The 22,818-nt window shown below is 42.2% G+C and overlaps 1 protein-coding gene and 1 long non-coding RNA gene across 4 annotated transcripts in view; one reads left to right on the top strand and one right to left on the bottom strand.

Annotated features, from left to right (window-relative positions):
• The window catches only part of LOC142599434 (uncharacterized), a 209,675-nt gene that overhangs the window by 151,912 nt on the left and 34,945 nt on the right, over positions 1-22,818 (bottom strand). The window lies entirely within an intron of this gene.
• Positions 1-22,818, top strand: part of MOB3B (MOB kinase activator 3B) — a 97,527-nt gene that overhangs the window by 62,223 nt on the left and 12,486 nt on the right. For 2 of the 3 annotated variants that reach the window (XM_075740478.1, XM_075740477.1), the window contains one exon: positions 10,447-10,649. The exons of the other annotated variant lie outside the window; for it this stretch is intronic. In XM_075740478.1, the coding sequence (XP_075596593.1) occupies positions 10,447-10,649 (203 nt within the window). The remainder of the gene's footprint in view (positions 1-10,446; positions 10,650-22,818) is intronic. 3 annotated transcript variants of the gene reach the window in all.

The following is a 22,818-nucleotide window of genomic DNA, read 5'->3' as shown; positions in this document are numbered from 1 at the left end:
GAGTGTATTAACCCTTAAAAGATCTATTAAAGAGAAAATTTTGCTCTAGTGAAATCAGGTTGCCTCCCTTTATCAATTGTATTTGATAATAGAGCAAATCAACTTATTTTTGGCTAGTTATGTTTTTAAATATTCCTTTCATTTGTTCTCTTTGAAAACTTTTGGTCCTGTAGTGCATTTGATTTTTATTGACTTATTTTCATTCAAAATTTTTATTAGCACATGAATCTTGCAAAAGTATTTGTTTAAGATCAAGTTAATGCAACTCTTGAAATTGTTTCTGTAATTCTCCTTTGCTAGTGACATTAAAATAATACTATACTGCTTAGCTTTATGATGCTTTAAAAGAAAGAGGGTACTCTTGCTCATTGATTTTCCAGACTAATGTTCAATTAAGTTAGTGGTAAAGCTTCTTTTGATTTCCAGGTACCAGATGGTGCCCTAGGCATCTGAAGAGACAGATCTTACCTGTTCATGACATATTTGAAAAATCTGTTTAAATTATAATATCTTCTTTGCATGGACAATGGTAGGTTTTGAGTGCCTTGTAAATCCAACCGTCATTGGCCTATACTTTAACAGTAAAGACAGTCTTATAGGGGCATATGCAATCAAAATGTTCAAATCCTCTTTATATGACTTTAGTTCCTGTTTTGGAATTACACTGGATCCAAAACCTGTCAGTCGGTGATAGCTTTTAAGCAGGCTTCGCAGTGTGAGTGTGTGTGGCTGCATTCACATATGTGGATTTGTGTGTGTGCACGTGTGCCTGCTGACATAACCTGAAATCTCTTGGAAAGTACTGTCATCTGTGACTGTACAGTCCAGTGTATTCTGGTTCCTATTCCAGAATGATTTGAAATTAGTTTCTTTTATGAGAAGAACATGATACTGCAAAATGCAGGAGCACTTCTGTTACAGTAAAATCAAATGTAAAATGTGATATGAATCAAGTTGTCATGCTGCCTTTGTGTAGCTCTACCCCTGCTGGTCTAAGGCCAGCTGGTAAGTAGGTGGTGGTTGTTGAAAGCTGAAGCTTAACTGATATATTACTAGCGCACTCAGTAAACCATGAAGAAACATTTGGACCTGCCAAAAGAAATGGGAAACTAGGGGAAAGGTAATTCTGGCAGGGGGAATTGCGACCACCAACCCATGGAGCACCTACCCCGATTATACCACCTACTCAAAAGATAAAGGCGGAGAAAAGAACTGAGCATGTGTTCTACTTTGCGTGCTACACGAAGAAATCTAACCCAATCATTTAACAGAATAACAATGCATACGTATTAGAAAGATGAATATGTTAATACTAAGTGTGTAAAGGACCATTGGTTTGGAGCTTTGAGGTGTGCTGCCATGGGACAGACACCCATATCTGCGCAAATATGCAATAAAATACCTCTGCTTTGTGTGTATATTGGCATATTGCACACCGGGTATATGAACCCCCAGTTTTGGGACAGTACTTCCAGGAGCAGGAGTTTACCCACTGGGCTACAGAGTCATGCTGTGTCTTCTGCTGCTTTCTGACATTGCAGGTCTCCTTTTCCTTTCAGTGCAGTGGCTTGAAGATGGCATGCAGAACCCAGGTTCATCAGTTTTCTATTGATAAACATACTGCCCCCGCAAAACAGCAGAAATAGTTTTGAGCGTCCTCAGCTCTGGAAAAACCATATCTGAGTGATACATAAAAGACAGACAACACTACCTTCTCTGGCTTGGCCCTGAAGTGAAAAGTCACCACTGCCTTTGGTACTGAACCTGCTGCAACCAGTGCATACCAGGCATTTCCTGAACATTCCTCATAGGAAAGCTAGATATGCTGTTTAGTTAGGGTTTACATGGAAGGAAGGAACTAACCTCTTTCAGTAAGGCAATTCTGAGAAAACAAGGGAAGCAAAATTTCCGGTGCCTGGGGATGTCCTCGGTTGGGCAAGGGCGTGGGATGGCAGCAGGTTGCAGTTACAGACTTCTGAAGAGTGAATCTGGCTTAGCTTTCTAGTATTTGAGAGTACTTAAGTGTACTGGGGGCAGGGAGTGTTGCTTGGCTCTTTTTTCTTCAGCTGATGGTTTCATCCATTTACCAGTTTTAAAAACAGAGTACTGAAAAGCATCTGTTGTGTTACCCCCAGATCCGATGTTACTAAAGCAAAAATAAACATGTATCATAGAATCATGGAATCATAGAATGGTTTGGGTTGGAAGGGACCTCAAAGGTCATCTAGTTCCAACCCCCCTGCTATGGGCAGGGACACCCTCCACTAGACCACGTTGCCCAAAGCCTCATCCAACCTGGTCTTGAACACTTCCAGGGAGGGGGCATCCACAACCTCTCTGGGCAACCTGTGCCAGTGGCTCACCACCCTCACAGTAAAGAATTTCTTTCTAACATCTAATCTAAATCGACCCTCCTTCAGCTTAAACCCATTACCCCTTGTCCTGTCACTACACTCCCTGATAAACAGTCCCTCACCAGCTTTCCTGTAGGCCCCTTCAGGTACTGGAAGGCCGCAATTAGATCTCCCCAGAGCCTTCTCTTCTCCAGGCTGAACAACCCCAACTCTCTCAGCCTGTCCTCAGAGGAGAGGTGCTCCAGCCCTCTGATCATCTTTGTGGCCTCCTCAGGACTTGCTCCAACAGCTCCATGTCTTTCCTGTACTGGGGGCCCCCAGAGCTGGATGCAGTACTCCAGGTGGGGTCTCAATAGAGTGGAGTGGAGGGGCAGGATCACCTCCCTCGACCTGCTGGTCACACCTCTTTTGATGAAGCCCACGGTTGGCTTTCTGGGCTGCAAGGGCACACTGCCGGCTCACGTTGAGCTTCTTATCGATCAATACCCCAAAGTCCTTCTCCTCAGGGCTGTAAAAGCAGATTTAAAAGCCCTGACTGACTCTTGCTTGTCAGCCTGTAGAATTCTCTCCCGGGAGGCTGTCCTTTATTCCAGGCTGTGCTGTTGTAAATCAGGATTAACTCAAGCACAGTCAAGGACCAGGATTCTGTTCTTGGGGTTTTTTGATCTTAGTTTTCCAGATTAGAAGTTCTGATCTTCCACTAATCTTCCCTGTCATGCTGCTATATAATTTACATTTTACTGGAGGGAAAAATAACTGATTTAAAACTTCTAAATCACCTCTCCATGGAACTATGGATGTGCACTGAGGATATTCTCAAACACATACAAGATTCCTAAGTCAGCATACATATCAAAGGGTCAGAAAATGACTTGCTTAAGGAGACACAAGGGCTGTGATCTAAGGTGTTAGAACTGCCTGAATGTTTCTTCTAATGGCCCACTGAGAAGGAATTTAGCACAGTTATCTGAAGAAAAAATATTTCTTTTGTGTTATTAACCTTTCAACTACAGTTACTTGTTAATGTCATGCCATGAGTTTTGGGAGATGTAAGCCTTCTGGTTTTTTCAGGTAACTGCTGCAACATCTGTGTCTTTGGGACAGGAGGCTGTTTTGTCTGATTCTGAGTGCATTTCCAAGCCCATGATGCTTGCTGCTGCTCCTAATGTTTCATATTGCTGCATCTTGCTGCATCAGTAAGCCTGAGAGGGCCCCTTAGAACAGCACATGTCTTCCAGTGTCCCTGTGAAATTAATGGGGAACCAGTGTTTGTTTCCTGAAGACATCAGAAGTTAAAGATAAAAGCCATGTTGGGCAGTGGTGTACTCAGCATGGAAAGCTGAAACCATATAATTACCCAGAAATTGTCAGACCCTGGTAAGTATTGTAGGAACAAAGCTATTAACAAACCTCTGCTGGGTGGGGAGGAGAGTTTTTCCATTGATATCTTTGCCAGTCTCCAGTATTTGTACATACTTTTTCCCTACATTCACTCATCAGGTTAATAAACTATCTTTTCCCATCCTAAGCTGTTATACTGCCAAATGGCTGCTATATTTTCTGTCCCAGAACAGGATGCGTTTTGTTCACCTGTACTATAGTCTCTGCTAAGGCAGGGAGAGGTCTAAATTATTCTAATAGATCTCCAAGCCTATTTTAGACTATGTATATATTAATGCCATATAAAGCTGTTCAAATGCAATGCTCCAACAAATCTCATTTTGTTACTATGGTGAAGATGAGTCTTCCAGGGCAGATAAATGTGTTTGATAAGTTAGACTGTCACACAACCACAACGCTGCAGCTTTTTATGGCATTCAGTGTTCTCATTGCCTTAAAGACCTACAGATCTACTCTAATAGGTTTATTAGATTATTGTCTGTGGTAAAACTAGCTTTTCTTGGTACAGGCAGCATGAGTGTTCCAATCTCTGGCATTGCAGTGTTTCTGTTCTGTTCCTCTGCAGCAGCAGAGGCAGAAGTAATAAGTAACAGGGAGGAGGTCAGATTGTAGTCAGGATTGTAAATTTGCTTAAAATCCAAGGGATCTGGCTTATGCAGTGCAGGGATTTAGGCCCTTCTGTCCTCTGATTTCAGGGAGAGTCAATTCAGGTGCTTTGCATACTTAGGTATTTTACAGTATTTGCATTATAAGATGCCTCTTCTGGTGAAATTGTTAATTAAATGGCAAAATTTAGTGCCATCACCTATTTCTTGATATACAGAGCAGCAGGGAGAGCTGTTGTGGATGTTCAAGTAGTGAAGAGCCTCAAACAATTCTCTGATGTGTACCCTGTTCCATTTAGAGTTCTCCGCAGGACAGCACATGAGTACCTTTGTTGAAGATCTGACAGTGGGTCTGCCTGCTAATTTATTCAGTCAAGAGTAGCACTGTTAGAGGCAGTCCTGCTTAAAAAAAGGACACCATTGTGCTTAGTAAGCCACATCACCTCAAGAGTATTTTCCTTTCTTCTACTCTCTATGATATGACAGCAGAAAGGAGGGCAGTATCAGGAGAATTTAGGTACATGGTAGTCTAGTTTATCTCTAATATTTTGCAGCTGTCTGCTTATTTATGTGAGGGACAAAGTTGAGCAAAACTGACATTGTTTTCATTGGCCCTTGAGACAGACACTTCCTTGACCAACAACACATTGAGATAACATTAAACATCCGCTAGGATCAGGATAGGTGTTTTAGCAGCAAAGCTTCCAGCAATAGCTGGGGGCATCTTTTGCAAATTTTTGTACTTGGTGCAGGGGTAGGAGAAGGAAAACATTGAGGGAGGAGGGGAGGAAGAGTTTGGTTCTCCAAATTGTTAGTTCATGGTAACACTGTTTTCTTGCTCTTTATTATGAAACTCGAAAATATTCTTACTTTACCAGGTTGGTATGTTTTTAAGCTGTGTTTGCAATACTATAGTGTCAATTCTTTTGCCAATGGAGAAGGGAGTCTCTCTTTTTTCTCCATGTGTGTGTATTTTTTAAAAAGAATGAATTACAATTGTGGCCTGTAAAAGGATTTTCAAATGTGCAGCAAAATATCTGTGCACAATTGCCAAAGGGTTTACCAGCTTTCCTTGAGTAATGCAAGACTTCAAACCACACACATACAGAAGGTCAAAAATGCTCATATGTCTGGCATCATAGAAGATTTAACTCAGCAGTTATTTTCATTGCATGTTAGAGGCGGGAGTGTGAGCCAGTCGAGAACTGCATGTAACATTACAGGCAAAAAGTTTGGCTTGTTCTTTCTGGTTCTTCAGCATTGACTTCCTGTGACCATATACCTTCTTACTCTTGCCTAGAGATAATGAATCAGGCAACAAAGACAAACTGTGTCATGACTTTTCTTCTCTAACCTGTGCAACTGACCTACTACAGGGGATGTTGTGATACATACTGAAGTAAGAAGATTCAAGATGGTCATATATCAAATGAGACAGACTTTTTGCCTGTTGTATTCAACTCAGACCTTTAGTTACTCTCCTTTATCCCCATGTAATTTTGTTTCTTACTTTTAGTCTCTGTTTTATCCCACCAGTTTTTTTCATTATACAAAGAGCAGGTTTTGTATCAGCAGGGTTTAAATGAGGACCTACATCATGGCATTAAAACATTTTAAACCAACAGACCATTAACTTAGTGGTAATCATTGCACAAGATGGTCAGCATACTTTTCCATGTTATTGTGATCAGCCTTACGAGCAGATAGTAGTCGTAATAGTGCTATTGGGGAGTGAGTGTTGTGAGAGAAGGGCCATGACACTGTCTGCAGTTGTCATGTATTTGGAATACTCAAAGAAATAAGACAACAGATCAATTGCATGACTTGCTTTGTTAGCACTGTGCTGTATGTCTCTTTGGTGATGGATAGATTAGATCTGGATGCTCACACCGGCAAAGGGGCAACTCACCTGATAGCAAATTAAAAACATGTAAGGAATGAAGTTGATAGCCTACAGAGAGTTGTGGATATAAGACTGTTTTCAAAAAGAAGGGGAAAATCTCTCCATTTTCCGATGGAAAAGAACTTTATAAATGGATCAGGCAAGTTGAGTATTGGAAGTTACATAGAGTCTTGCTCATGTTAGCAGTAGCCTTTTCTAGCAAGTTAACAGAAGCAAAAATTTCAAGGGAGTATGGGGGGGAGGTTGGAACACCGAGGAAATGACATGACTGTTCCCCTATGCTGCTGTGGTGCATCTGTCACCACAGATATCTGGGTATCTGGGTGCAGTTTTTCTGCAGGAGGCTGCCTGTTATTACAGCACTGGCAGGTACAGCTCACGCTCCAGACAGGTATGGGTACAGTCATGCTGGCCGTGTTTGTTACTGGTTATACCATGCCTACCTACCCCCCACTGAATTGTTTCTCAATTGCATGTATAACCCTGAGTTAGAGGAGCTTTACTGTGGGACTGGAACGTTGAAAGCTGCTTGCACATTCTTGAGACATAATGGGGAGCTTTGGGGTTTTGAGCACCAAGTTAACAAAAAGGACCATTCTGTTAACTTTCTTCTCATACAGCAGCATGGGGGCTTAGCCTACAGATAAATCAAGGCCCTAGTTCACTCACCCAGAAATACTTTTTTCAGCAAGTAGCAGCTAGCTCAAAGATTTCAGTGACATCTTTGTATTTCTTTGCCTTTTAATAACCATAACTCAGCAATCTAATTTGGTGAGTTTACATTCTGTCTCTTTACAGTATCACCTTGCAGATAGTAACAGAATCATCTTTCTTCTTGGATATTTTTTTCACTGTTAAAAAGAATCCAAAGTTTAAATAAATACTTGGACTTTTGGTGGGTTTGGGTTTTTTCCTTTCTTTTCCTCTCCTTTTTTAACTACAAAGGAATTATTAAACCCGGACTCCATGTTAAATGAGGGCTTGGAGGGGGAGAAGGCAAAGGCCACTGTGGCTGAGCTGAAGGTTGGAGAACAGACTCTTTATCTTTAACAAGTCAGGATCTAAATCTAAGCTAGTCCATTCCCAAGAGCCACTCGTAATGATTATGTTCTGTGATTGTTTTATTTATAGCTATAGCAGTTGCAGTGGGGAACAAAACATTAGGGCAAATTCTGACCTCAGAATATAAATCTAGAATAATTTGCTTTGATTGTTTAAAATTTTGATGGAATTACTTTGGATTCATTCTAGTGTTAACTGAGATGCGAATCTCTTCTGTTGTATTAGATTATTTTTTTCTTTGAGACTGCATTTCTACTATCATTCTTGTCTAATTTTGAACACAAAGAGCAGAAGAGTGTATGCTTAAACTAGTGCTGCAGCCACCTCCATATGCTCTTCTGTACCTTGAGACTGACCAGACTTTGAGCCTCCTCTGTACTCCAGGGACAAACTGGCTGGCAGGCTCTCCAGGGCTGAGGAGTCTAGCTCACTGCACAGCTACCAATTGCTTTCAGTGGTGAAAGGAGGCACTTTTAACTGTTTTAGGGCACCGTGTCAGTTTGTAAACCAGTTTTGCAAGATGGGGAGGGAAGTCAGAGAGCCATTATGGACTCTGCCATACCCAGGTGATAAATCTGTGATAGCAGCAATGTTTCACTGTTTATTTAAGAGTAAATGAAACAGAGATAGCTTTGCAAAATTGGAGAAGTTCCACAATGGCAAATGAAACTACACAGCCTGTCTGAAAAATCAATGCACATGAGGAGCAGTGGGAACACTGCAAGTTTATTATGTACCCTAGGCTGTTCTGCACCAGCTGGTTTTTTTCTGTGTGTTATTTACGTGTCCTCAAATTGACTGCCTAACACATCTGAAAAGCTGTCAGATGAAAGTCCTTCCTTGGAGCAGAAACAGTGCTCTACCACCTTTGCACTTACTGCCTGTAACTGGTAAGTAGGAACATGGGCTGATTTGTCAGCTTGGTTTATTCAGCTTGTTTTAGTCAGTTAATACAGAAGTATGAGTTTCTTCATTACAGTAACATTCTTCAGCAGCAATCATGTCAGCCTGTGGAAGGTGAAACTAATTATTCTCCATTTTGGGCCTGTTCTGGATCAGAAAATACAGTGCTTTCAAGAATTAATCTCTCAGTTCAATGAACCAGCTTGCAGTGACAAGCGCCAGCTATTCCCCTTCCCCCTTTTTTTAAGACTTATTATTTTCTTGGGTATATTTTTAAAATTCTGGTTTGGGTAGCTTTTACAGAAATCTAGAGCAGGCTGCTGCTGGAATCATTCCTGAATTTAGCCATGCTGTGATGGCTGAAATGTGATCCCCCTAGTTAATAAACAACTAACTGGTGTTTCTGTTACGTTTTTTGATAGATTGTATTTATTTTGCCCTTGGAAATAACAACAATTGTTTGTTATAATGCAGGTGTTTGACTAATTGCATGGAGTTTTGATTCAAATATTACCAAGACATCTGTACACATCATTTCTGTAGTTTAGCAATGCCTCAGTTCATGGCTTGAACATTTAGGCCTCCTCCTCTGTGACCGTCGATACTAGCTTTAGCATTGAGATGAATGGATGTGACAACCAAAAGCAAACATTTCTTAAGGAGATAAAGTCGTTGTGCTTTGATAGATGCAGCTTTGTATCTAGTCCCCAGTTTGTACATCAGGAGTAAGAATGGCTTCACTGGATCTTTAAAGCTACTTGAAATTATATCGAAAGGATTTGCCTCTGATGAACCTAGTCCAGGTGAAAAAACGCACAAGACAGTTTCCTGCATTATCTGCACCTCAGGAACAGCAAATGTAGAAGCAGTTCAGGGATATACTGAACAGGACACTTCTGCATGCTGATGTGCTTCCCCACTTGTGTGCTAACAGACACAGCAGTGTTCACATCTGGAGTGTGAACCCTGATACCTCCTTGGCCAGGGAGTCCAAAATAAGGTGCATGTGTCTGTTGATGAGATGCAGACTGGTTACAGCCACAGTTGATAATACATGTAATCTGTAATAAAAAAAACCTGCTTTCAGTATGGAAATTCTTACTGTATGTCCTCACGTAAAACTGAGGAATTTGTCCATTAATTCACCATTCTTATGCATGCTGAGCAATATTTAACAGGAGATTAAAATTTGAAAACTAGAACGCCTGCAACAATGTTAATTTAATATCTTCATCTTCTTTCTGCAGATAATAAGCTTTTTACTTGTTGATAGCATGAGCTGGGCTCATGGGATAATGGGACTCTTTAGCTGTGAGGTTTGTTGGCTTTTTTAAAGAAGCAATACCTACAGTTATGTAATTTAAATCTGAATAAAACATGAACTACAAAAAAATCAGGAGGATGTGCAACAAAGCAAAGTAGCAGTAGAGTTTCAAGCATAGCACTAAAGTCATCATGTCTGAGGCACAATCATAGAAGGAGATGAATCCTTCAGCTTTCTGGGGCAGCTCAGTGATACACAATGCTAAGTAAAACGGGTTTTGAAAGAATTATTGGTGCCACATTGTGGATGCCTGGCTGTTTAATTGCAAGTGTTGCTTTTGCTGCTGCTTTGGAGACTCCAGTTGCAAGGTGGTGTAACTTCTAAAGTATTTTGGAATAGCTGTTCCTGTGTCTCTTCAAGAGTTTTTCTGTTAAAAGAGCGATCAGATGGGTACACATAACTGGGAGGAAGGTGAAAGCAAAGTGGTCTGTCCTTCAGTCAGTTATTTCAAATTCGTTATTAATTTTGATGCTGTGAAATGCCACTGTTGAATAAGGTGAGCAGGGGAGTGTCTATCACTTCTGGGACGAACTTTGTAATAGTATTGGCAACAGCTACCTCAGGATATAAAGCCATTGATGTTAATGGGACAGTGTGCACTGCAGTGAAAATCACATTTCTGAACGTTACAGGACTGGGTGTTCCTCCATTAAATTCTTCCAGAAAAATGGACCAGTGCCTGTCAATCTTGATGCATTAAAGTTGTTTAAGTATTTGGTTATCTTTGGTGCTAGTGGTCAGATAAATGTATGCATTAAATGATCTTCTGGATTGGAAAGGAAGCCTAGGAAGTCATAACCTAGTTTGTATTTACAAACTCACACTTTGCTCCAAAGCTGTTGTCTTGGGAGGATGACAGGATGGTTATGACAACCCTGCCTTCTCTATTCACAGGTGTTCCCTTTCCAAAGAACTTCCTTCAGATCTGCAAGAAGATACTCTGCCGGCTTTTTCGGGTGTTTGTTCATGTCTACATCCATCACTTTGACCGTATCATCCTTATGGGGGCTGAGGCCCACGTCAATACCTGTTACAAGCATTTTTATTACTTTGTGACAGAGCTCAACCTCATAGACCGCAAAGAACTAGAGCCTTTGGTAAGTGTGTGGTCTGGGGGAAAGCTCTAGGAAATTTTCCTCCTCCGTTCACTGAGCCTTTCCCACACGTTGCAGTGAGTTTCCTCTGGGAATGAGGTCCGTGATTGAACACAGGCAATTTAAAGGGATGACCTCTTGCCTCTGTCCATAGACCCGTTCCATCTGCTGCAGTATTTGTGAGATGTTCAGTAAGCTCAGTAGAAAGAGAAAAATGCAATGTATTTTGTATGGAAAGATATAAGGTGGGAAATACTGCCATTTGAAAATAGAAGTTCATTTATCTTCTGCTTCTTCCTGTACTATGGATTTTATATATAATTTTATTTTGTCTTTTTTCATTGGTCAGTAACAGCATGATACTCATAGCAGTCACTTGAATGCATGTGAAGGGAACAATGGTCTATATAAAAGTGATTTTTTTTTTTTTTTTAATCTTTAAGTAGGTGTTTGTGAAGGTATTGAGTGTGTTAGGTCCGGAGCACACTCTGGATCTACGTGAGACAGATGATGTGAGACAGAAGCGCAGACAATTAGGAGCGTAACAAAACCAGAAACTTCCTTTTGGACTGAAATCGATCAAAATTAAATTCATTGTTTCCACAAGTAGGGCTCCAGAAATGGAAATGCTTTTGCTGTTGCTTGCAAATGCAAATAAAATAAAAGTGTAAGTAGAGAAGTGAGGCACTATTCAGAAAGCAGTTTATGCATAAACCCTCACTGTGGGAATCTAGCCAACTTTAAAAAGGATCAGGGGTTACACTTTGGAACATACTGTGTCCTACAGCTTATTTGATGAAGTGCTAGAACCACTGGGATTGGTTTTTTTCCACAGAATCACAGAATGGCTAAGGTTGGCTGCACCTATGGATATCATAGTCCAAATCCCTGCTCAAAGCAGTGTCACCCAGAGAGGGCTGCACAGGACCACTTCAAGTTTTCAGTTGTTCCACTTAAAGGCGCCTTGCAAGGAGGTGTATAGCATAGTTAGTATGAAACATTTATGAAAGTGTGGCAAAGTGATGTTTGCCTGCATTTCTGCAGGAATTGGAGCTGTTGCAGGTGTGGTACATGTATATGCTTATGTTGATTGAAGGACAGCCTGTAAAGTGAGACAAAATGGATGGTCTTGTTTTCAGCAGTTCACAAGGCCCACTGAAAGACACTGCATCTGGCATGTATTGATATCTTCCAATGTATCTATGATTTCTTTCAAGATAGGAGAACTTAATATGCCAGCTAAATGTATCCTAAGGGATAGAAAGAGCCACTGCAAAACAGAACTTCCCTGCCAGACTGCTGATCCTAGGTTAGCTGGAGCTGTTAAATGCTGAGGATGTGTCACAAGCAAAATACAAGGCAGGATATCTCAGAGGTAGGAAGAGAGGCGATCTTAAGGCCATTACAAGATCCATTGCATTGGAATACAGAGAGCTCAAAAATTAATGCTGCAGTTGGTGGTTAGCAATATTCTGCACTAACCAGACAGACAAAGGATTGGGGCCAGAGCGGTGCAGGAAGTGGCCCAAGTCCAGCAGCAGAGCAAGCTAGGAACATGCTCCAACTGGTGTGTGCTTTTCCCTTGCATTCCAGCATTCCCTCCCTTCAGAAAATTACCCTTAGGATCATCATCTGATGCAGGTTTATTAACTTTGCTGGGATGCAGGGTCTCCCAGAAAAATGTTTCAGCTGCACCGGGAAGGCACCGTTGTCAGCAAACTGACAAAGCTCCACCTGCTTCTATCTTTCTGTCCTTGACTTGGGTGGGTGTCAGCAGTGTGGAAATGCAGAAAAAAACATGTCTGTATTTTTGTCTTCAGCTGGGCAGAGAAAAAGGAAGGAGTTGCCAAATAAAAGCAGACATTACACATAATCTTGAATTTTAATACGGTAGTTGAGGAAAACCTGTGCCCTGCCAGGCAGGAAATGAGCCCACATTATCTCCTTTAATTAGAAAATGGACCAAGAGCTGATTAAATAAACAGACTGCCACATGCTTTAATAAACAGGAAGACAACTGATTTATCAACATAACTTCCAGCAAGGAGAATAATTGGGGAAGCAGGCAGTAGATGAATAGTAATATTAGCCTGCAGGATTTTACCGTTTGTTTAAAATAGATTTTATCAGCCTTTTGCAACCCAGTGCAGCAGTTATGAAATCAAATGAAGCAAATGAGTCAAATAGGGTTCTCCCATTCAGGAGCTGCATAACTTGTCCTTTCTGCAATTAAAGAGGGGTCTACAGTTTAAAATGCTGCCTATCTTTTTTCCCATACCCATCACTCTGTTAATTTGACAAATCCGTAAGTCTTTTGTAGAGTTGTTTTATGTGGGGACAAAAAAGTAGCCAGCACAGTCACTGACGCCGCAGGTGGTCCTGAGGAAAAAACGCATGTCCAAGAGGTTAATTTGGGGGAAAAGAATAAGTCTGAAAGCATATCTGCCCTTTCCCACAGAACAAGCAGACAAAGCAGCCTGCACCTTGAGAGCTCTCAGAAGATCTTTAAGGCATGCCTCCACGGGGAGACTATTAGGAAATAAACTAAGGTTTGAATTTTAAGATGTGGCATCTGCTTTGTTCTGGCTCCCTGTGTGATCAGCTTTATTTTCCACTGGCAGTAGTTCACCTTAATTCACTTCTGAGCCTCTTCCCATGGCCGAAACTGTCTAGTGGAGTTGTGCCTATTACCTCCATTCCACTCTCACCCTGTGTAAGTGACTGCTTGTATAGGGTGCTTTAAAAACTTCATCTAAATGTGCTTTTTAGTGAGAATCTTAATGCAGCTGCCTCAGCACAGTAACTTACTGTTCAAACAGCAGTCCAGCTACAGCAAGTAATGCCCCTCTGCTTCCTTCCTGTGATCCCTTTCTCTAACAATGGATTTCATAGTATGTAGGACTGAAGAAATATGACAGAGTACTGTGTAAGCATATCATGAGCAAAACAATCTTGGTTCAGGGAATTTTACTTAATTTATTACCAGTTAACAAAACTTGTGATTACAGATCTGGGAATCAAGGGAAAAAAAGCAATTAAACAAAACACTTGAAAGAAAGAAACACTTTTCTTCCCCAGGCTTTAATTCAATAAAAAACTTCTCCTCCCTCCTTCCAGATCTCAGCTTACCTTGGTTTTGCTACATGTTACACTCAGCTACTTCTAATCCTTTTGGTGAGGTGAGCCAGGGGTGTGTGTACTGCTTCTTGCTTCTTACACGTTTTCCTCCACTCCAGCATGGGTTTACTGTGGGACACAGTCCCTCCGCAGTATCCCTGCTCTGGTGTGGTTGCTTATGACCCACAGTCCCTTCAGGGCTGTGTCTGCTCTGGTACTGGGCTCTTTCTTCCAAGAGTACATCTCCAACCACGTCCTCACCAGTGCCACCAGCCATGTGTCCTCTCAGCAGCTGCTGCTTTGTTAAGTATCTGTGAGCAGAGGCACCATGTGCTTCTCTGACTGGTTTGGCAGTTTTGGCACATGGTGGGTTATTTTCAGTGGTTTCAGAGGCAGCTGGAAGTAGCTGTGACTGGCATAGAGTAGTTCATGGCCTCCGACCTCAAGTGACCCCTGTAGCCCCCTGCTACCAATGCCAGTTATGCCCAGTGCAAAGCATCCTCTGCAAAGTAAGTCATATGCAATCTGTTGGTTAAAGCCTTGTTTTATTTTGGGTTTCTTAACTATCTCTGGCTAATAGCTCTCTTCATGAGTTTTCCTGTGTGGAATATAACAATATTTAGCATTTGATAGAAGTATTGTGGGCCTGAATTCAGTAGAGCTTGCTCCTAGTTTAACTTCCTACCTTCAGCAGCAAGCTGGATCCTTGACACATACAAAATAAATGGAAAGACCAAAACTTCCTGTGTTCCTTAACTCGCTGTTTGCTGATTTGCTTTGCTGTTGCTCTAGGAGTTACACTGGTGAAAACGGGAAGTGTGCAAGCACCATGCTGTCATGCTTCTCTGCTCTGTAGACTTCACATGAAACCAGCAGTCTGTTAGTCTGGGCTCTGAACTACAGTTCCAGACCCTTGTTCCCCTTCTCTCCCAGGGGGGTAGATTGGGTATCTTCAGAACTGCTTTACAGAGCACATCATCTCTAGTGAAGTGTTCTCTTAATATGCAACCATATACTCCATCCCCACACAAAGGTGTAGCTCTTTGTAGTTAAGATATAACTTGAGACCTGGTTTTAATGTATTTTGCTGTGACAGGTCACTCATTAGCTTTTTTTACTTTTAAAGAATACAAGCTGCTGTATGTAAGGCAACATAATCCCTTCCAAATAGTTTTTGATCTCTTTAGCTCAACACAGCATAAATCATCATAAATCTGATTTTGCCTTAAAAAGAGGCAAATACCTTCTCTGATAGTGATAGAACAAAAGGTAGTGGCTTTAAACTGAAAGAGGGTCGATTTAGATTACATATTAGGAAGAATTTCTTTACTGTGAGGGTGGTGAGGCACTGTGTCGTGGTTTTACCCCAGCTGGCAGCTGAGCACCTCACAGCCGCTCGTTCACTCCCCCCCATCGGGATGGGGGAGAGAATTAGAAGAGTAAAAGTGAGAAAACTCGTGGGTTGAGATAAAGACAGTTTAATAGGTAAAGCAAAAGCCGTGCGCACAAACAAAGCAAAGCAAGGAATTCATTCACCACTGCCCATGGGCAGGCAGGTGTTCAGCCATCTCCAGGAAAGCAGGGCTCCGTCACGCGTAATGGTTACTTGGGAAGACAAACGCCATCGCTCCGAACGCCGTCGCCCCCCCCCCCCCCCCTTCCCCCAAGCTCCTTATAAACTGAGCATGATGTCATATAGTATGGAATATCCCTTTGGTCAGTTTGGGTCACCTGTCCTGTCTGTGTCTCCTCCCAACTTCTCGTCCATCCCCAGCCATCCCGCTGGCAGGGCAGTGCAAGAAGGAGAAAAGGCCTTGGCCCCGTGTAAACACTGCTCAACAGTAAGTCCACAGAACAAAAACATCTCTATATTATCAATGCTGTCTCCAGCACAAATCCAAAACATATCCCCACACTGGCTACTATGAAGAAAATCAATCCTCTCAGCTGAAACCAGGACACACTGGCACAGGTTGCCCAGAGAGTCTGTGGGTGCCCTGTCCCTGGAAGTGTTCAAGGCCAGGTTGGATGGGGCTTTGGGCAACCTAGTCTAACGAAGGGGTTGGAACTAGATGATCTTTAAGGTGCCTTCCAACCCAGCCATTCTATGATTCTATGATTCTACAATATGCTTCACTTTCCATTGCTCCCATCTCAGAAAAGAAAGGCTAACTAGCAGGAATAAAGTACTGTCACAGGTGGAGCAGGTTACCCCTACAGGAATCTGTCATTTGACAGTGTCTTCTAGTGATGTGACAACATCAGATCACAGAAGAAGTTTCTCTGGCATAAATAACACTGTTTCAAAGAAAAATAATTCCTCCTTCCATTCTTCAGTGTGAGGCAGTAGGTTGTCTTTTTTAGCAGTAGCTGGTGACCATCTTCAGATGCCTTGTTTGGCTTGCTGATTGCAGAGGCTGTTTACTGCTGCACTCCAAGCTTAGCTGGAGCAGGCACAGATCCTGTCATGAAACCTGAGGATTAGTGCAGCTACGGCAACATGACCTCTAGAAAGGGCAGGGGGAAGAAAACACTTAAAACCTTCTGAAAAGCAGTAAAGTTAATGCCAGAAAGGCATTAAACCACAAAATGTTGTTTTGGGTTTTTTTCCCCTGGCAGGAAGGTGCCTGTCAGACAGAGAGACAGAGGCAAAGAATCCAGGAGCTATACTTCTCCTTCAGTCGTGGAAGAGACTTCTGATTCAGAGGCCTTAGAGATTTGTGACTGAATCTCAATGCAAAGCATTTTGTCAGATAACAGTTAATTGGTGATGCAGCCAAGTCTGCTCCCAACTTGTCAGCTTTGATCTGTGTGTATTGCAGTATCTTGTATTGATTTCTAAATCTGTGCTTTTTAATTAGCCTCATATTTCACTGTGCCTTGTGTTTGTCAGAGTTAAGTTAGAAAAAAAAACAACTAAAAATGTGGTGAGATTTCAGTTAGATTTGGAGGTCTGAGCATCATGTAATTCACCTGAAGGAACAAGATGCATTTTTTTTTTTTTAAACTTGTGGGAGGTATGGACCTAGCTCTTTTTCTCACTATTAAGCATCACTCATTAACATAGCCTTAAGTTATACTCTAAAGAGGAGAGATAGGGCAAAAAAACCCTCCCTGTGCAAGGTCATAGAGGGCCTGAGAATGTGTGCAGGGCTTGTATATTCAATATGTACTCTGAAACTTGTGTTATAATAAAAAAATCTAGGTGGCAAACCCAAGTATATTTCATCTCTCCATGGCCACCCAGTTACAGAACTGTGGGCAGGTCAAGCATTCATATCATGCCAATGAGCAGTGTGGGAAGTGATGCACAAGGAGGACCCTGCCAAATAGGAAGAAATTATTTGTGTGGTTTGAGTATGTTTGTTTCTGTCACAGCTATTAAGAATTGTCAAATGCACAAATTTGTTTGCCAGAGATACCAGTATATGCCATTTTTGTACATTTTTCTAACCAATGTAGTGTCCTCTTACAGAGCAAAGAGTACCTTTTGTGCTCTTCCAGAAATACCTGAAAATATATTTCAAACCAGTCAGATTCCCAGCAGATTCCTACATAACTTTGGAAACTATTAATGGCAGTGAAATCTCCCTCTGAGGATAGGGGTAAAAGACAGCAGAATATGGCCATCTGCTTTGCTTATTCTCCAGAAGCCTTTTTTTTTTTTTTTTTTTTTTTTTCCACAAGTCCCATCCTGTGAAAACTTTGACCTTTTCCTCAGAAGTCATTTTTTATAAACATTTTGTTTATGTGAACAGAAAGTAATAATTATACTTGAATGAAGAAAAATAGAGAAGGATATTATTTACATGTGGTGTTCTGGTATCTGTTAAAATGCTGATTTTGCTCAGATGCAGGCAATCAGCCATGGTAGCAGGTGGATAACATTGGGGTTGGAGGTGGTGCCAGTGGAGCTGAGTGCATAAAAATGGTGAAGCTGGTAATTGCCTTCATGGGGATGGAGTTCATCTGCAGAATGACCAAAAACAGGGCAAGGTTTTCTTGCCTTATTCTCTGTTATTCTCAGCATAAAAGCTTTGTTTGGCTTTATAGTATGATTGGCTTCTGATAACATGTTCATCCAGTATTTGGAGCTGCTTAAAAGTAACTTTTTTTTTTAACCATCTCTATAGAAAACTGTCTTTCTGAATGGAATTTCTAGTGCTATCTAGATAGTCTACTAAGTAAAGAGATGATGTGGGAAGAGAGGTTGACATTGAAGACTGAGGCAAAAACGTTGCTGGGTATCTCAGCGTTCTCCTTGTACATTGTTACCAGTTTGCCAGCCGTGTTCATTCGGGGGGGGGGTGCGCTTTCTTGACCTTCCTTTTCTGGCTGACATACCTATAGAATCCCTTCTTGTTATTCTTTGTGTCCCTTGCCCAGTTCAGCTCCAGCCATGCATTGGCCTTCCTGACCCCCATGCCTACACAACCGGGCAGCGTACCTATACTCTTCCCAGGATACCTGTCCCTGCTCCCACTGCCTGTGCATTTCCTTCTTGCCCTTTAGCTTGACCAGCATGTCTTGACTCATCTGTGCTGGTCTCTTGCTGTCCTTTCCTGATTTCTTACACCTGGGGATTGAGAGCTCTTGCACTCTATGGAAATGGCCCTTAAAGATCTGCCAGCTCTGTTCTGCTCTCTTGTCCCTGGGCAGTTTCCCAGGGGGTCCTATTGACTAACTCTCTGAACAGCTGGAATTTTTGCCAGGACACTTTCCTGAGCAGTTACACACAGCCTAATATTGACACAAGACAGATGGTAGAAACATGGAGCTGGGGGAAGTGTGATGGTCTGACTGTTGCTTTTGTGGCAGCCTGCGCTTCTGCCTGCACAAACACAGCCAAAAGTGTAGTCCCTCACTGTGTGCTGGAAGAGTGAGTGTCCCTACCTTCATGTGGGAGTTTGGGCTTGCAGCAGTTGCCAGTGTTAGTCTTGCTAGGTGTTTAGGGGATCACACAGAAGTCAGGATACCAAAAGTCTCCATTTTCACGGTGTCAAAGCACCCTGTCTGTTTCAGGATGAGCTAATTAAAAGTACTGTAGGCAGATGGTACTCAGGTGAACACTTAAGGGTTTCTCTTTTATGTTTCTTTGCTTTGCCAGGGTTATAGGAAGTCATAAAGATCAGATCCCCCCAGCTCTGTCACTACTGTGCATGAGGCTCAAGTAGCTACTGTTATACATCCAATTTACTACAAACAGTATATCTTTTCACAAAATAATTAGTAACTTTGCTGCATCTTTGTCTATACCACAAAAAATGTTTACTCATCAGCAACTCTCTGCCAGAAACACCATAGATATAGTAGAAGTAATGTAAACATAGCCCATCTGATACTAACCCCATCCAGTGCTCACAGTGGAAGAATCAGGAGTAGCAGGCTTAACAAAACATGACTAAGTATTGGCATTTTGACGAGGGTACACTCTTTAATTTCATTAAAGTCACTATGTTTGTGTTATCACTATCCTTTATAGCTACCCAATTCTATTTTTACATTGCTGCTCATTGCCATCAAAGTACAGCCCTTCAGATCCTTCTGAAGTGTCCTGTATTGTAGTACTTACAAGAAGCAAGACAACAGTAATATTAGCACAAATTCTGACCCAAAAACCTATCAGTGAAGCTTCTGTATGAAAAGCTTTTCTTTCTGCTTTCCTCATGCCTTGACATTGGAGTATTCAGAGGGAGAGTTGGCGCTTTGATACGAACAGGCAAGCCCAACCCAAATAGCTCCTCCTGGAGAAGCTGGCACCGAACTTTCCCATCCCTCCTCTGAAATGCTTTTGTCTATCCTCTCACAAAATTGCACACCATGCCCTCTACTAGATGGAACTGACTATCAGCCTCTCTTAATGCAAAATTAACCACGTACCTTGTAGAAAACTGTGCCAAACAGTTACATGTGCCAGTAGATGCAGAACTAGTACCCAATCTGTGTGTACATATAGATAACTGAGTTGTTTACCAATATGTGTGTGTTCAGTGGCTCTCTTTAGACATGTAATGGAGGCATACAGCTATTCTAAAACTGTTCAAAATTCAGGTACTTGTGTATTCACAAGTACAATTCACAATAAGAATTTAATAATTTAGTTTTTCTACAAGATTTTTGCTTATAGTTGCTTCCAATTCTGTTACTTATCACAAAGTGGTAGAGTGGCTTAGTACTTGATCAGGTATTATCCAAAATCAGATAAACACTCATTGACCCAACTTTAAAGTAGCTGTAATTTTCTCCCCACCCGATCCCCCCCCGCCAGCTGTTTGATCTAGTAAGTGTCCCCATTGAGGCAAGGCTTGTCACTGCTGCCAACTAGCCAATGGTATTTTTTTCTTCTTAAAAAAAAAAAAAGAAACCAAATCAAAAACCCTCTACAATTCCCTGCCCCCCAGTTCAGTTTTTCCACTTCAATGAGATATGGTGATAATATCCTATAGAGTTTCTTGTACATTGTACAAATGATGAGAATTTCTCAACAAATTGATCTGATCACTGACTGAACAAGAAACCAGTGGTAGCTAAATAAATGCCATCTTTTCCATCTCTTCCGTTTCCTACAATAAACTAGGGGGGAAATGAGAACTCTAGGTCTTAACATTGCTGAAAAACAGGATTCTCAAATTTGATGCTCAAGGAAAGCAGAGTCATAAGATTCACTGCAGTGCCAGAGTTTCTGAGTAAATAATTTCTGGCATGCATGTTTTTAATGGTTATTTTTATCACATCAGCTGCTTTGCTTGCACTGAACCAAGCACACACTGCTGGGAACAGGAGGACAGAAGGACTTTCCTACTGACAATTTCCTGTGTGTCATTGACTGATCAGAGGTTTTGGAGTGGTTCTTTTTGGTGCTCCCGATTAACTGCACTATCATTTCATGCTTTGACACAATTATCTCTCTTTTGTGGGTACGTAAGTACAGGTGTCTGTTGCTGGTGAGGAGTACACCACATAAGTGCTATTTTAAAGTTTAGTTAATGAATATAAATTATAGCCTGTTGAATAAAAAGGTCTTCTCCAAATTAATCCACATTTCACAGTTTGTAATAAACAACACCATATTTGTACTTCAAAGAGATTATTAATGCAAGATAAAAAGAGTTATAGTTAATGGCCCAGAATAAACAAGAACAAGAAATTTTTGAAGGAGATTATTCCTCCAGATGACTTCAATTCTGCAAAACATTAAAAGAGCAGAAACTAACTGCAAAATAGCATCCGATACTTTTGCAATTTTTTCTTTTTTTTTTAAAATGAACTTCTATGAGATTGCTATAATACAAAAGACACACAAAAAAATCTTCTGTAATTTTTTAATTCATTTTGAGCTTCTGGAGAATTAACGTGAATCTTGCCTAGTCAATAGGTTGTTGCTCTGTGCTAGCTGAGTATGTCTGGGGAGTACCTGGCTTGGTGTGGTGGGTTGACCCTGACTGGGGGCCAGGTGCCCACCAGAGCCGCTCTATCACTGCCCTCATTCACCAGACAGGGGTGAAAAGGTATAACGAAAAGCTTGTGGGTCGAGATAAGGACAGGGAGAGATCACTCACTAAGTATCATCACGAGCAAAACAGACTGAACTTAGAGAAGGGATTCATCTAATATATTACTAAGCAAAACAGAGTAGAGCAATGAGAAATGAAACCAAATCTTAAAACACCTCCCCCCCACCCCTCCCATCTTCCTGGGCTCAACTTCACTCCCAGCTTCAACCTCCACCCCCCCTCAGCGGCACAGGGGGACGGGGAGTGGGGGTTACGGTCAGTTCATCACACGGTGTTTCTGCCGCTTCTTCATCCTCAGGGGGAGGACTCCTCTCATCGTTCCCCTGCTCCAGCATGGGGTCCCTCTCATGGGAGACAGTCCTTCATGACTTTCTCAAATGTGAGTCCTTCCCACGGGCTACAGTCCTTCACGAACTGCTCCAGTGTGGGTCCCTCCCACGGGGTGCAGCCCTTCAGGAACAGACTGCTCCAGCGTGGGTCCCCCACGGGGTCACAAGTCCTGCCAGCAAACCTGCTCTGGCCTGGGCTCCTCTCTCCACGGGGCCACAGGGCCTGCCAGGAGCCTGCTCCAGCATGGGCTTCCCACGGGGTCACAGCCTCCTTCAGGTGTCTCCACCTGCTCCAGCGTGGGGTCCTCCACAGGCTGCAGGTGGAATCTCTACACCCCCTCATCCTCCCTCCATGGGCTGCAGGGGGACAGCCTGCCTCACCATGGTCTTCTCCAGGGGCTGCAGGGGATCTTTGTTCTGGCACCTGGAGCACCTCCTGCCCCTCCTTCTGCACTGACCTTGGTGTCTGCAGCGTTTCTGACATCTTCTCACTCCTCTCTCCAGCTGCAAAAAGCTCTCCCTTAACTGTTTTTCTCTTTCTTTAAATATGTTATCACAGAGGCGCTGATTGGCTTGGCCTTGGCCAGCGGCGGGTCCATCTTGTAGCTGGCTGGCATTGGCTCTGTCAGACACAGGGGAAGCTTCTAGCAGCTTCTCACAGAAGCCACCCCTGTACACCCCCTCCCCCCCCCCCCATGCTACCAAAACCTTGCCACGCAAACCCAACACACTTGGTTACAGCAACAAGGAGAAAAAACAGAGTAGAAAAAGGCAATCGTGGTTGCAAAGCCACAGAAAGTGACGGGGGCACTCCTGGTCAGGTGTGATATAAAAAAGGAATTTGAAACTATTTGCTTTTTATAATGGATACATAAGTCTTTCTTCTACTCTACTCACAGGTGAGCTTCCTGCACATGGACTTGCCCCTGTGTTTAAATTCTGAGCTGAATCAGAGCCAGAATTGCTCCTTAGTAAACCACAATGTGGTGCTTTGCTCTGCCTGTTGTAGTAACTTTTAGCCGATGTAAATCAGAGTTGCAGTTCATGCCCCATCAATGAAAAACCCTGGAGAATATGCTGTAGGTAGAATCAGGAAGTGGCAAAAGCACTAACAGTTTAATCAAATAGGCTTTTCCACCTTCAGTTTGTACGAGTCCATTTATACTAGTTCTTATACCAATTAGCAAAAGGGGTCCTTGCTGTTTGTCTGTG

Source organism: Balearica regulorum, chromosome Z (genome assembly GCF_011004875.1).
Source record: "Balearica regulorum gibbericeps isolate bBalReg1 chromosome Z, bBalReg1.pri, whole genome shotgun sequence".
Classification (NCBI taxonomy): domain Eukaryota; kingdom Metazoa; phylum Chordata; class Aves; order Gruiformes; family Gruidae; genus Balearica; species Balearica regulorum.
Note: the sequence above shows the minus strand (reverse complement) of the source record. Positions and strands in the feature narration are given on the sequence as shown.